The sequence below is a fragment of the Ammodytes marinus genome (genome assembly GCF_949987685.1).
Source record: "Ammodytes marinus genome assembly, chromosome: 6".
Lineage (NCBI taxonomy): Eukaryota > Metazoa > Chordata > Actinopteri > Uranoscopiformes > Ammodytidae > Ammodytes > Ammodytes marinus.
In genome coordinates this window covers 14,437,750-14,452,386 of record NC_137235.1, presented here as the reverse complement: position 1 = coordinate 14,452,386, position 14,637 = coordinate 14,437,750, and the positions used below count along the sequence as shown (strand labels likewise).

Sequence of the window (14,637 nt, the reverse complement as noted above, 5' to 3'; positions counted from 1 at the left end):
TTTTAATAGGGTCTGTTTACATTGATAAACATTTCCAAGGTACAGGAATTGAACCAGTACCTTGGCCTTTAGTACTGGTTCAATTCCATTATTATTTTAAATATAAACTTAACACCTTTAAGCAAACTGTAATCCACAAATTTAAGATTAAACCTGAAGCTGTCAGTGTGTGTGTGTGTGTGTGTGTGTGTGTGTGTGTGTGTGTGTGTGTGTGTGTGTGAAGTTTTATGTGTGTTTGTTCCCTGACAAATGAGTTAGGGAACATGTGCAATCATTAAGGGGCAAGAGACAGAACATTTATTTTCCTTCACCTCACCAGTTCTCTGCGGTTAACCGTTGAGCTGGTGGAGCGATGGTCTCACTGTGCGGTCAACAGAACACCTGACCCTTCTGAGGTCTGGTGCCCTGATCGGCTATCACTAATGACCGACAGTTAATCTTTAATTAGGATTGACCCTCAACACCCACCCACCTTCTTACAGGAAGGGCCCCCCCATGTTAGCCGCTGCCAATCAATCTGCACTTCTTGTATCTTGCATGCATGCCAAAGGATTCTGCAAAACAGCCTGGATGAATTCACACACCTTCATACACATATTTTTTACACACCTTTACAGACACACGATTTTGATATGATCGATATTCACTTCACTTCTTCCAATGTCATGGTAATGGATTTGACAGTTTTATAGTTTCTTTGTTGATTATTCAAGCAAATTAAAGGTGCTAGAGTTTACAAATAGCTCTCTGTCGTGTGTGCTTTAATCTCTTCTTTTGTGTCTAACCATCACTCTCTGTTCTTTTTGCTAAATCGACTTTCTTCTGTCCTGTTTACTCAGTCGTTGAGGAGTGGGGCTGGTTTCAATAGCAGCTGAAACCCAGCACACTGCTGACCACACACTGTGACTTTCATCTCTCTCTCTCTCTCTCTCTCTCTCTCTCTCTCTCTCTCTTTCCCTTTCACCCCATCTGCTCTTTCTATCCCTCACTCTGGCCTTTCTAGTTATCAGACAGAAACTTTCTGAGCCAGTGACAGTCTTCTCGTCTGGCTGTTTTTTCTCTCTATCTGCTCTCTTGACTGCCCAGGAAGGTGTGTGTTGTTTGCTTAAGTTAAGCTGCGCTAGCAACATGTTCACCGTTGTTATGTACAAAAAGCAAAACACGCGTCTGCCCGACTACACACACACACACACACACACACACACACACACACACACACACACACACACACACACACACACACACACACACACACACACACACACACACAGTTGTAGTCTTGTGCTGACATGACATAAATCTCTCCGGTAACTCCCAAGCAGAATTTCCAAATGTCCTCTCAGAGTAGGAAAACAACATGAGGAAGTGTTCAAACCCCAGTTTGTCATTTCCTGAAAAATGTCTTCAAAATGTTTGCAACTCTAAGCAGAAAACCCTTGAAATCCATTAAAACTACTTTTCCCGTCTGCCCCATCCCATAACATCACCCACTGTCTTCACTAGTTACAGAGTGAACATTTGCAGCTGGGTGTGTGTCATTATAAATGGTGGAAGGAGTATTCAAATCCTTTAAGTCAGGGGGGTGATTTTTCTCTAATCTTTGCTTTTCTTGTGGAATATTATAGAGTTTGACCTTTTGGGGCCTATAGAAAAACGATTGAATAAAACCATGTGAGAAGTTTAGAGGGGTAAAGCAGCTATGGAAACGTGGCAAGGAGCCTCAAATACACACTGCTCTTTTATGAAGGGGTCACACGCTGAAAAGGCCAAAAATGCTGGTTTAATCTTTCACAAATGATCTTTACCATATTTCTCGGGTGTAAGATCTGAAACCAAAACTGTCAGATTAATTTAGTAGGCGAAAAAGCACACATTTCCAACAGTATTAATTATAAAACAACATAAAATGGAAAGTATAAACACACACACACACACACACACACACACACACACACACACACACACACACACACACACAGAGTACCTGTTTTAGCTCCGCCTTCAACAGCTCTCATGCTTGCAGCTTTGGCTCAGAGACTGTGTGTGTGTGTGTGTGTGTGTGTGTGTGTGTGTGCGTGTAGAGGAGGCTGGCCTCTGCGCTCAGTGCCCTGCTGTACCTGTCTCTCATGGAGGTAGACTAACACTCCCGGAGCAGGCAGCCAAGCAGCAGAGCGCTGTGAAGCAACAGGGTAGCTATCCTCCCATCTGACCACTCTCCGTTTCTCATTCCTCTTCTCCTTTTTTCCACCAACATCCCTCTGCTGTGATACCTTGTTTCAAGATTTCGGCTTTGTCTCAGTCTCACTTCCCTTTCTGTCTCTCTGGCTGGTTTTGGTTTCATTTGGGATTCTTCAACTGTCAAAGTTTGTGTGGCTATACATTATTATTTAGCAGTTGTGTCTATGAAAATAAAGTATGTGTCTATGAATTTCAGGGGCATGCTTGAATGGTATATGCATGACTCAGCTGATGTTATCTCCTGGGTGTGTGTGAAATGTGTTAAAATAGCAGGATAGGGGTGTTTGTGTGCGGTGCTGTTTCATTGATCCTTTTGTCTGCAGCCTTGTGACCGTCTTGTTTGGGGGGAGTCAATCACCTCCACGTGTCAATGTGTATGTGTGTGCATACTGCTAAGATGGCGGCGTCCTTAGGCCTGTTTTCTCCAGTGCACTGGATCAGTGTCACTCAGGATAGAACGGCAAACCAAGAGATGCATTGTTCCTTACTGTTTAATTCATAGTTGTGTTTCCCTTGCATCATTATCTACAGTAAATTGGGAGCCCAAGAGGAGTTTTTTGTTCTTACAAACCTCTGAATGAGATCTGCAAAAAGCTCCCGAGTATAGCACACCACAACAGTGTTGATTTGATGATAGGTCAGTGACATAAAGAATAACTTGTTCTTCCTCTTTTATTTTTATTTTTTTCTGCCGTGGGGAACTATGCTTTAATAATGCCACGCATCGTTTGATTATTTGAAGAAAAAGATGGAATTTGCCTGCCTGTAGTCAATCTGTGTTCATGATGGTATAATCCAGAGACAAAGCCAGTAAAAGCTTTTTGGTGCGCTCATAAAACAATTCATTTCCCAACAACATGCAGTTAATACGTAGAGAGTCAGGTGCCTCTAGCAATCATAAACACAATGTAATGGGTAATCTCCGCAGCAATGACTGGAACACTTTAACCCGACAGGTTGGTACTGTTACCCAATAAAATCCCTCCGCTTCCATCCTGTGTTAACCCTGAGTTCATAACCTTTGACCAGGTGAACTCTGTGTCTGAGCCCTGAATGTCTGTGGAGATTATGTCTAATGGCGGAGGTTCCTGTTGTGCTGCAAAGAGGTAAAAAAAAGAAAAAGAATAGTAGAATCACACTTATGTGGCCATTGCTTTGGGTACTAGTTTCATAATAACTGAGTCGTCACACATGAATCTTTATGCCCTCTGTGAGTAAAGGCTGTGATTTGTGTTTGTTGCGGTTAATCATTTACCTGTTGCTGCCACAGTTCTCTCTCTCTTTCTCACACGGCAAACACACACACACACGCACACACACACACACACACGCACATGCACACTCACACTCACACAAGGTGCTTTGTGCTGTTAAATGTTCCTCCCTACGTCTTCTCTGGTAACGCACATTTACAGATGAACGTAGATGCCAGAAGTTCCACGTACGCACACTCGCTACTCTCGTTTCCCCCAGTGTTATGCAAAGGAAGAGAGATGTTGGCAAACAATCAGAGTTTTGCTTTACTTCTGACACTGTGTGCAGTGATATCCTGAGTCTCCCCCCAAAGCAAAGGAAGACCTCAGCACTGCAGTGGTCAGCACTGAGGAAGTTAGTAATATCTTCATGTAGTCAAAAGCAGGAAGTAGATCACCCCACAATGAGACTGAACACTGCATACATATCTACTTCTTTTTGTTGTTGTTGACAAACAAATGATTGAGCAAGGGATTTATTTTTAAAGAGTCCTTAACTGACTTAACTATGTTATGCAGAGTGTCGACCCCTAACAGTGTCGCCTTTTTATCACTGTGCAGAACTCCCTAAGTGAATATTGTCCTCCCTTTGTCATCAGTCTGGCAAGATAAGGCTGATAAGGGATGGAGCTATGTTAGCACTTCACACAATAGAAGGAACAGAGGGAGGGCACGCCAAGCTTTGGAAGCAGAGGAAAAGCAACACAGAAACAAGTAAAAAGGAGGCCGTTTTTTTAATGTAGCAGCCCATTGGGAAAACCTTGAGTAATGTTTTTATTTTTTTTTTATTATTTGGACAAAATAAATGTAACTGCATTCTTGATGAGCGGAATTATGATGCATCCTTACACTACAGGATGTTCTCATAAATCTTTTTTTAAATCTAATGTCATATTGACCTATGTCAACATGTTACATATAGCAACCAACTGGCTAAAGATAGGAGGAGGTGTTTTCCTGTTTGTCATAATTTTTACCATAGTCTCTTATGTACAAATCGATAAATGAATGAATACTTATATCATCTATATGATATTAATATTTTACTTACTATGATATACTATATACATGTCAAGGGTAGGCTATATAATGATAACATATTGTCTTTAGCGTTTTTATAGAAACTTTCTTTCTTATTTTCACAGTACATTTTTTGTGTCATTTAAAGCAAAAGTATTTTATTCAAGCTGACATTTGCATCACTTTCGTTCCTCTCTGAACGAGGTGTGGGCTAGTTTTCAGGTAATTCAAAGCCCCTCAGCCTCTCAGCCTTAGGTGTGTGTGTATGTGTGTGTGTGTGTGTGTGTGTGTGTGTGTGTGTGTGTGTGTGTGTGTGTGTGTGTGTGTTTGTGTGTGTGTGTGTGTGTGTGTGCGTATTTGGCTATGAGAGAGTGGGATATTGGGTCAAGTCAAATGACTGTGTGCGTTACCATGGTTGCCTGGCTTAATAGTGTTTTTTACCTTTGTTTACTGCCTCACCTATCTCCATCAAAGTCCATGCAGTCTTGTGACATACACACACACACACACACACACACACACACACACACACACACACACACACACACACACACACACACACACACACACACACACAGGGTGGAGATTTGGGGATTTAAAATTCTCTGGATTTTTCCATTCTGAATGCTTGCAGTGTTGGAAAATAACGGAGTAAGAGGTTTATGCTTGAGAAGCCGATTTCTGATTGTTCTCTGTTCTGTATATATAGGGCTGCACTTCTTAATAAAGTTGCACACACATTGAAGCACACACAAAGAAAAAGCTGCACCCATACACTGTAAAACACTCATGATAAAAAGGTTGAAAGTCCAACACCCTCTTGTGGTGAGCGTCTGTGTGTAATGGTTCTGTGTGGTTCATGTATAACAAAGATAGTTCTGCACAGCGGGTTGTCACAGTATGGAGTCAGTAGGTTCATATTTCTCTCAAAATTCCTCATATAGCTTATCTTTAACTTAACTTACTTTTCACCGACTACCACACGACGAGCATGTGACCTAGTCGTACTCAGTGAACCTTGAGCTGCATGTTTTAGGGTTTACAGCCCTTCATTCGCTCTGATAGGGGTCAGAAGTCAGTAAAGACTCTGAAGAACTTAACAAAACAGAGTTGTAAAACCACTGATAGGGTAAGGCGCACTGGAAATTTATAGATGGTGTATTTTCACTGTTCTCTCCAGGTCACATAATGCATTGTGGGTAGTCTGTTAGGTAGGTTAACTTGGAGAATAGTTGCATTTCTTTCAATTTGATAAAGCGGTCTCTATTTGCTCTCCTCAGGCCCCAGATCTGATTGGATGGTTTTGTCAGAATGACAGCCGAAGATCCTGCTTCCTCCTCGACCATGAGCAATAACGCTGCCCCTCTGAAATCTTCCAAACCCCCTGGTGTCTCCCAGCACTCTCTACATGGACAGATGGACAGCCCTGATGGAGTTGTTGGGGCTCCCAATGAGCCAGCACTGGTGGCCCTGATGGAGCGCACTGGCTACAGTATGGTCCAGGAAAATGGTCAGCGTAAATATGGCCCTCCTCCTGGTTGGAATGGTCAATCTCCACCAAGGGGATGTGAAATATTTGTTGGCAAAATCCCACGGGACGTTTATGAGGACGAGCTGGTCCCAGTGTTCGAGTCTGTGGGACGCATCTATGAGATGCGACTGATGATGGACTTTGACGGTAAGAACCGAGGGTACGCATTTGTGATGTACACAGAGAAACATGAGGCCAAGCGCGCTGTACGCGACCTCAACAACTATGAGGTGCGGCCTGGGCGGCTGCTGGGGGTCTGCTCCTCTGTGGACAACTGCCGTCTTTTCATTGGTGGCATCCCCAAGACCAAGAAGCGTGAGGAGATCATGGAGGAGGTCTCCAAGGTGACAGAAGGGGTACTAGACGTGATAGTTTATGCCAGTGCTGCAGACAAGATGAAGAACCGAGGCTTTGCGTTTGTAGAGTACGAGTCGCACCGTGCAGCTGCAATGGCTCGCAGGAAGTTGATGCCTGGGCGCATTCAGCTTTGGGGCCACCAGATCGCAGTGGACTGGGCCGAGCCAGAGATTGATGTGGATGAAGACGTTATGGAGACAGTGAAGATCCTCTATGTCAGAAATCTCATGATGGAGACCAGTGAAGAAATTATCAGACAGGTAAATGGCTGACTCAGTTTCTAGGTTATTTTATTGGGTCAAAAATATACCTGACAGGAAGAGGTACCATAGCTTACCTTTCTTAACCAATCACCTGTTTTCTCTGTCAACCAGGTGTTCAGCCAGTGGAATCCCGGATGTGTTGAACGTGTAAAGAAAATCCGTGATTATGCCTTTGTCCATTTTACCTCCCGGGACGATGCTGTCCTCGCCATGGACCACCTCAACGGCACAGAGGTGGAAGGGTCCTGCATCGAGGTGACACTTGCCAAGCCAGTTGATAAAGAGCAGTACACGCGCCAGAAGGCCTCAAAAGGGGCTCCTGCCACTCCAGAGCCTACTCCGCAGAACTACGTTTACCAGTGTGATCCCTACACATTGGCCTACTATGGCTATCCCTACAGCACCCTCATTGGACCCAACAGGGACTATTTCGTCAAAGGTTAGAATTCATTCTTTCTGCTTTAGTTATAATCAGTTGCAAAGGCTACAGTGTTTCTCTGAAAGCCATCTATTTTTGTAAATGTTGTTGGCAGCAGAAACTCTTTCGGCCAATGCACTGCTAATCATGATAAAGATGTTATCATATGAACAATGACAGGCACGGCATGTCATTACAGAGATATGATAATTAAATGGTCATGATTACTTCGATGATGATGACTTAATTTTTGATGACTGCAATTTAATTTGATAAAAGTTTTTAAATCTTTAACTTGATGAGAGTTTGTGGCCTAAAATCTGAGAGTTGTTGTTAAAAGACAAAGAACAAACAAGGTGATGACAATGAACGCTAATCCCATTGCCTTTGATGATTGATTAAATGTGGTCTTTTGGTGGGAAATCTATTTGACTTTCAACAATCATTGTGTTTTGGTTTTCTCTCCAAAGGATCCCCAATGATACAGAACAATGGTAATCTCTCACATCCTTATTCTTACTTATTCCTTCAATGAACAATGAGCTTTCTTACTATGTGACAAACTTTATGTTTTCTAACACCACCCTTTTCTTACTGTGCTGTCACCTCCCATTTCATGCTGGGTTATTGCAGAGATAACAACAAAGCCAGGAACGAATAGCTTTATATATTGTAAGAGTCAGAACAGTGCTCAGAAAGGCCAAACTGGACTCGAAGAACTCCAAAAATAGAGAAACTGCACTTCTTCAGCAGAATTCTGCTCTAAATTAGATTTAATTGACATTTCTTAATACCCCAGTCCTGAAAGAAGAACTTTTTAAAGAAGCTTAAAACTCATCATAAAATCTTACCTTACATGCCCTACTCAACTTTAAGTACAAGTTGCCCCCTGCTGCCCAAGTCCTAAACCACAAGCCCTGTCATCATATTACTTTAATTGTATTTTAAGCAGGTACTGTGCGAGGTCGTGGTCGTGCTGTTGCAGGTAACCGTACCCCTGGGCCGCGAGGGTCATACCTGGGGGGTTACTCTGCCGGTCGTGGCATCTACAGCCGCTACCATGAGGGCAAGAGCAAGCAGCCCGACAAGCCCTATGAGCTGATGTCCAGCCTGGAGCTTGCTGCCTCCGTCAACTCCATTGGCATGAAACCTGGCACAAGTCAGTGAGATAGATATATATCCATCCATATTCCTTGCCCATCTCAAAGCCTTTATCCAACCTTCCAGCTCATAATTTCCTGTCTCTCTCTCTCCTGTGTGGTTTGAGGAACAGTTTTTTAATCAAGATTATGGTTATTGCTGGATGGTCAGGTGCAAAAGGACTTCCTTTCTTTTGACAGCACTACACAAAGATGACACAAAATCTCAGTCCTTTCTAGCATGACCAGAAAGTAATTACCATGTTTGTTCCTCATTCTTTCCTTTTTCACTCCATCTAAGAAATTTGTCTTTTCCGGATGATCAGACCAAAAACAGAACTGCACTAAAAGCACAAGAGGCTAAATCTTTTAACCGTGTCATGATGATCACCAGATTAACAGTAGGAATTCCGTGGTCACCTTGATTCGTCAACACTTTGCTTTGCCAGAAGGCATTGCACTGTATTTAGACAAAGGTTTATGTTTTATTGACCGATGATGAGAGACAACTATTGTTTTTCATTGCAATTTTTCCACCCCCAATTCAGTGGTGTCAAAGTGGTGTTTTTTCATGCAGTGTTGTTGTCTGTCTGAACATGGCCATAGTTATATGGGGACCACTCCTTCCCCAGTCTCCAAATACATATGCACTCAACTCCAATTTTTTACTGAAGGTTTGTTAACAGTTTCTATATGTTTGGTTAGTGTTGAAAAAAATGGATGAAAAACAAATCAGATTTGGCTATTTCTATTCACATTATGAAAAGGTTTTCTGAACTGAGCTCATTGAGTTGTATCCTCGGGTGATTGAGCTTTGTTAGCATCACAACAATTTTAGTCAAGAACGGAGTTGAAATGCAAGATTATTTAGCTCTTTCCTATTGCGTCTACTCTTTTCTAACCATTTAAATGAAATTACCAGTGTTAAAAGTTGTAGCCCATCTACTGCTTAATACATTAAATATTTTTTGTTTGGTTTCATAAATAGTTTTTCGAAGGATTATTTCGTGGTGGACATTTTTCTGACAGTAAGCAAAAGGAAAAGTTGCATTTAAAAAGTAGAGACACAATGAACGAAATGTTCGATATGCACTAGTATTTTTCTTTAATCTACAAGATTATAACTAAACACAAAAGTTACTAAACTTTTCTGATTATTTTTTATGAATAATAATAATGAATTTCATGTTTTTGGTATACAGAGGTCCATTTTGTAAAGTGGACTTTCTTGATGCTTCTTTTGGAACGACTTGACCCCAATCTGGAGCTTGTCTTAGTCCTGGTCTGTGTAGAATCACAGGATCACCAGCAGATTGAAAAGACTTTAGTCCATTTGAAACAATGACAGACATTGTGTTCGGTGTGTGTGTGTATGTGTCGGAGCATTGAGGTTAATCCACAGTTGCGCACCATCATAATCCGAATCACACCCCAACTCCAACTTGTGTAATTTATTATTTTATCCCTGCTTGCCTAAATTGCTACCTTTAACCTTCCTCTGTCTTATTTATCACCCATTTCTCTAGCATTAATTTTTCCCTTTATAGATTAGTATCCTTTGATCTAAGTATGCCTGTTTAAGCATGGGTGCATGTAAGGGCTTGTCTCCTGCTATTATTTCCTGTATCGTGAATGCAAATATATTAACCATCTCTTGCTATACTCTGCTGTCTGCTGTGGTCCACTCTGTTAGCAAAGCTCTCATACTCGTGTCTCTTTGCAGTGGCATTACAGACTCTGGGTGCACAATACCCAATGTTCAGCACTGCTCCTGCAGGCAAGCTGATGGAGGAGGGGAAGATGCACACAGTGGAGCACCTTATGAACCCTCTTATGCAACACCCTGAACACACCACCGCTACTGCTGCTGGCACCGTCCTACCCGCGGTCTCTACCCCTCCACCTTTCCAGGTGTGCATTATGATGCTGTTACTGTATACCTGACACAGACAAACATTTTTGAATGTGATTTCTGATGATAGATGTCTAAAATGTCAAATGTAATTTTTATTTCTTGTTGTTATAATACTTTACTTGCCTACTCAATTTAATTTTGAATGTTAGAGGACATGAGAGCAGTACAACATTACACTGATTATGTAAACCCCTTACTGGGAAGTGAAATTTAAGATGACATATTTGATGATGATTAGGGTTATTGTGCACATAAACATGCTACAGTGCATTAGGTAACCACAAAGGGTATTTTGGATGTATTCATACAGTTTCACCTTCCAAAATAATACAGGTCATATCTGACCTTTTAAACATTTAATTATTTCTGATTGCTGTATCTGGGTCTTGTATTGTTTTCACATCCCAAAGCAATTCAATTATATCATAACCAAGGTATATCATTAAATGCCAAAACCTCTGTTGAGTTGTGGTGTTCTCTAGGTTTTTTTTTCTGAAATTTGATACACATTGTTTGTACTACTGCATCTATTCAATGAATGTACAATGAACATACCCCATTCCTCCTTCTCTTTTCATTGCAACTCCCAGGGCCGCCCAATCACTCCCGTCTATGCCATGGCCCACAATGTACAACGTATCCCAACAGCCGCTGGCTTGTATGGTGCTGGATACGTCCCTATCGCAAACTACGCCGCCAACTCAGCAGCACTGGCTGCCCTGCAGAAAAATGCAGCGGTGGCAGCTGCAGCGTATGGGGGATATGCTGGCTACGCAATGCCACAGGCCTTCCCCGCCACGGCCTTCCAGCTGCCCATCCACGATGTCTACCAGACATATTGATTGTGAGAGTCAGACCACGTGAAACAACCTCAAAGTTACCTTGCCTGTGACTGAACGACCACCTCAACGTCTGTCTGTCCCGTCATACAGAAACATCTCTTGAACCTGCACAACTAAGGAAAGTTTTTTGAAGAAAAATACGTAGCAAAAAATGACATCAATGACGTCTGGCATCTCATATCTGGCCTCAGGATATCCTGCACCCAAATCGACCATAAGACAGGCTTAATTTTGCAGCATCACTGTTTCTTACTGAAAAAATGATAACACACATTGATGAATATAGGCTACTGAGGAATCCCACCCTTATGTGGTGTCATCCCCTAACAACAAACATAGCCTAACTCACGGTAACAACAGTCACAGCTCCCGGCCATCTGTCTGGCTCTCTCTGACGCCCGCCACAGTGTTGCTACGGCAACAGAAAACACTGAAGGTACATTCAAGTATTTATAAAGAGAAAATACATATTTAAGGTTTTATTTCTATGTAGGTTTCTCTTTTTTACTGGGGTGGTATTTGTTCCCCCGAAGCAGGAACGATAGACCTATGCTATGTCTCTAAAATAATTTAACATTTTAAGTGTAAAAATGTGGGTGAAAAGAAAGAAAAAGTGAATTGAAAGAAAGTAAGAGTATAACAGGAACTACTGAGAAGAGAGGATGCCACTGAAGACAACTGTTTTTGGACTTAGCCTACTAACCTTTTTTTTCCCCCCATTAATACAAGTATTCTAGCCAATTACATGATGTAGGTGATGCTGTCCGTCCATGCTGGTTGAATGTGTATGCCTTAGACATGTTTGGTACTTTTTGGTTCATTTAGGCACGTTTTTATCTGTGTTATGGTTGTTTGAAAAATGAAGGTTTTAAGTGCTGTATTAATTTGCCTATACTTAGTTATTGTGTTTTTATGTCGACTCTTTTATCATATATCTTGGTTTGTTTGATGAAAAATGTGCTAGCTAAATAATGTTATAGTGACAGATTCCTTTGGGAACAAATATAAGAGAAATACACCTGGTAAGCTTTTGCAATGATGATGGCCAGCGAGGTTCACCTTTAAGCCTAAGAGATAGCGCCATTGTGATCATGGAAATGTTTCCTATCCTCAGAAACAGCGCTAACAGGGGACTAAGACTGAAAATATGTTTTTTCTTTTTCTTTCTCTTTTATGTATATCATTATTATTGTTTTATGAATTGCTTGACTCTTGAGAGGTGAACAAATATGAACGAAAATGGGAGACATGTTTCTACATGGACTGGAAGCACTCCTGCAAAAAACTATACAGTACACTCCATTCTCATGATATTGGACAGATTCTCTATGCCTTGACCACAGTACCTTACAGCTGCATATTGAATGTGCTACCCTATGCTTTTTACTATACTTTTTATAACAAAGCAAAGCCCCAGTGGCTGGCACAAAGCGTAAAGACTCACATTGGTGCTTAGCACGGGAGTGTCCGCATTTATATTTTCAATCAAGCAAATTTGTCATATTACTGTTTTGTGGTGAGACAGGCAGGTTTCAGTCTCTGCAGTCAGGTGGGACAAGGCTACATTTCTCCTGTAGTCTATTCTTCCAACTCTCCTGCAGTAACACTGTGTGTCCTCTATATTTCTCCTCCTCCTCCAAACAGTGCTTGACCGAGGTGCACTTAAACCTATTTATAAGAAGGCAAGAGATTGCAACTTGCAAGATGAAGAGATTTTTAAATACTGACTTTGAATTCTTGTGTAAACTAGTTCTAGTTTGGCATTTTTCTTAATGTCTGATGTGCAACAGTCCCCCCCCCCTCGTAGATAACGCATACAACACAAAATAATCATAAAAAATGTTTAGTTGGCACTTTTTAAACCCTGCTGTGTTGTAAACAAGTTCATTATTGGGACTGGGAATAACTGGAGCATTACCTCAAGCTGAAATTTCTTAAATATACAAGTAGCCATGCACGTACTGAATGTACCGCAACCACCGCAAAACCCAACAGAACGGATGCAATCAGCTGCCGCTCATGAAGTGACACTCCAAAACAGCATCTTTAAGTAAGAGCATGCCAAACTTTTTTTTATTTGTGAACTAGTTCTTGTATTTTTGACATTTTCCATTACGATTTTGTTATTTTCTGTGTTTTGAAGTTTTTTTGTTTGTTTTCCGTCATCTCTGTCTGCATTTTACCCATAAAACAACATAATGAATTTGACTTTGAGATCATAAAACTTTTTTGTCCAACAAGTTTTAAAAACAAATCATCCAGAGCAGACAATACATATTTGTTCAAGTCCTATTTCACTCCATCATCTACATGTTGCTCTTTTCCCTCTGGAACTGGATTTGACATGGAAAACAAACTGCTGATAACTGCTTTTATTATTTTCTTGTATGATGACAATGAGTCAGGATATATTTAATATATGCATTATGTGTATTGTCTTTGAAGTCAGAAGAAAAGGTTATAATATATTCAAAAGCATATTTCTTTTCTTTATTTACACCTTGTTTAGGGGTAAAAAGTCAGAGTAACAAACGTAGAATTTGTTTTAGTTTTTTTTTGCCAAAGCTTTGTTTGATAGTTTAAAAATGTTTATTGTAAGGTTATTGTCTTTTGTGATGCGTTTAACTGGTGTTATGAGTGGGAATGCAAAGGCCTTCTCTTTCAGCTACATTTTATCAGCTTCAACCGCTAAAGACTAAAACTGGTCCATTGTTTGTGTACAACCTGTTGACAACTTGAGCTGTTGGTGTTGCAACCCAGCAGTCAGTTTTAGCTCAGCTGGTAAAGGTCTAATCATGATTCAACAGCCATCCAAACCGCATGTGTTAAGGCGGAAGATGGGATCCTTCGGGTTCTGCCACTCACTCAAAACACCTGCTTTTACTGTCTTATTGCCCGCATTTCATCCACACTACTGCTGTAGTGTGGAGCTACGTATGCCTAGTTTAACATAGGTGTTACCATTTAAACTCTTCCTAGTGTGTGCCTTATTGCCATGATGTGCCCTTTGCTATACATTTGTAGACCTATACAGACTGTTTTCTATCTGAAGGTTTGTTAAAAAAAAAAAAATTGTTTCGGTATTGTTATATTTATAGTGATAAAGTAGTTAAATAAAGCATTTTCAAAAGGATGCAATGCTTTCCTTCGTTTTTTTTTGTCTACATTTTCCCCATTGTACAAACACACTCAAACTGCATGTCAGCTATCCTTAGTTCTACATTAAAGCCTAATTGTAGAAAGTTAGGTTGAAAGTTTCTTCAGGTCCAGAGGCGAAGGACTTTAACTCCGACCTCTGTGAATGATAACCCATTCCTGACCTCATACTTCAGTTACTCTTCTTAAGCAACATGTCATGGCAGAGAGAAGAGTGTGTGTGTGTGTGTGTGTGTGTGTGTGTGTGTGTGTGTGTGTGTGTGTGTGTGTGTGTGTGTGTGTGTGTGTGAGAGAGAGAGAGAGAAAGAGAAAGAGATAGATAGATAGAGAGAGAGAGAGAGAGAGAGAGAGACAGAGACAGAGAGAGAGAGACACACAGAGAGAGAGAGAGAGTGCAAAGGGTTTGTAGAATGTTTCATAAACTTCTCTGTGGTGGGTCAACTTTACTCCAGAAACATGTTGTTCCCCGGTGAGGAGCTCAGGGAGTCTTTTAAGAACACAAGTA

The 14,637-nt window shown here is 41.1% G+C and overlaps 1 protein-coding gene across 3 annotated transcripts in view; it reads left to right on the top strand.

The window, feature by feature from the left end:
• The window catches only part of rbm47 (RNA binding motif protein 47), a 30,760-nt gene extending 16,651 nt beyond the window's left edge, over window positions 1-14,109 (top strand). For 2 of the 3 annotated variants that reach the window (XM_080029372.1, XM_080029373.1), the window contains exons 3-8: window positions 5,792-6,659; window positions 6,774-7,101; window positions 7,551-7,574; window positions 8,030-8,239; window positions 9,943-10,130; window positions 10,725-14,109. In XM_080029372.1, coding sequence (XP_079885498.1) covers window positions 5,823-6,659; window positions 6,774-7,101; window positions 7,551-7,574; window positions 8,030-8,239; window positions 9,943-10,130; window positions 10,725-10,976 — 1,839 coding nt within the window. In that variant the 5' untranslated portion in view covers window positions 5,792-5,822 and the 3' untranslated portion in view covers window positions 10,977-14,109. The remainder of the gene's footprint in view (window positions 1-5,791; window positions 6,660-6,773; window positions 7,102-7,550; window positions 7,575-8,029; window positions 8,240-9,942; window positions 10,131-10,724) is intronic. The other variant, XM_080029374.1, reaches the window with a different exon arrangement.
• Window positions 14,110-14,637: the final 528 nt, after the last annotated feature.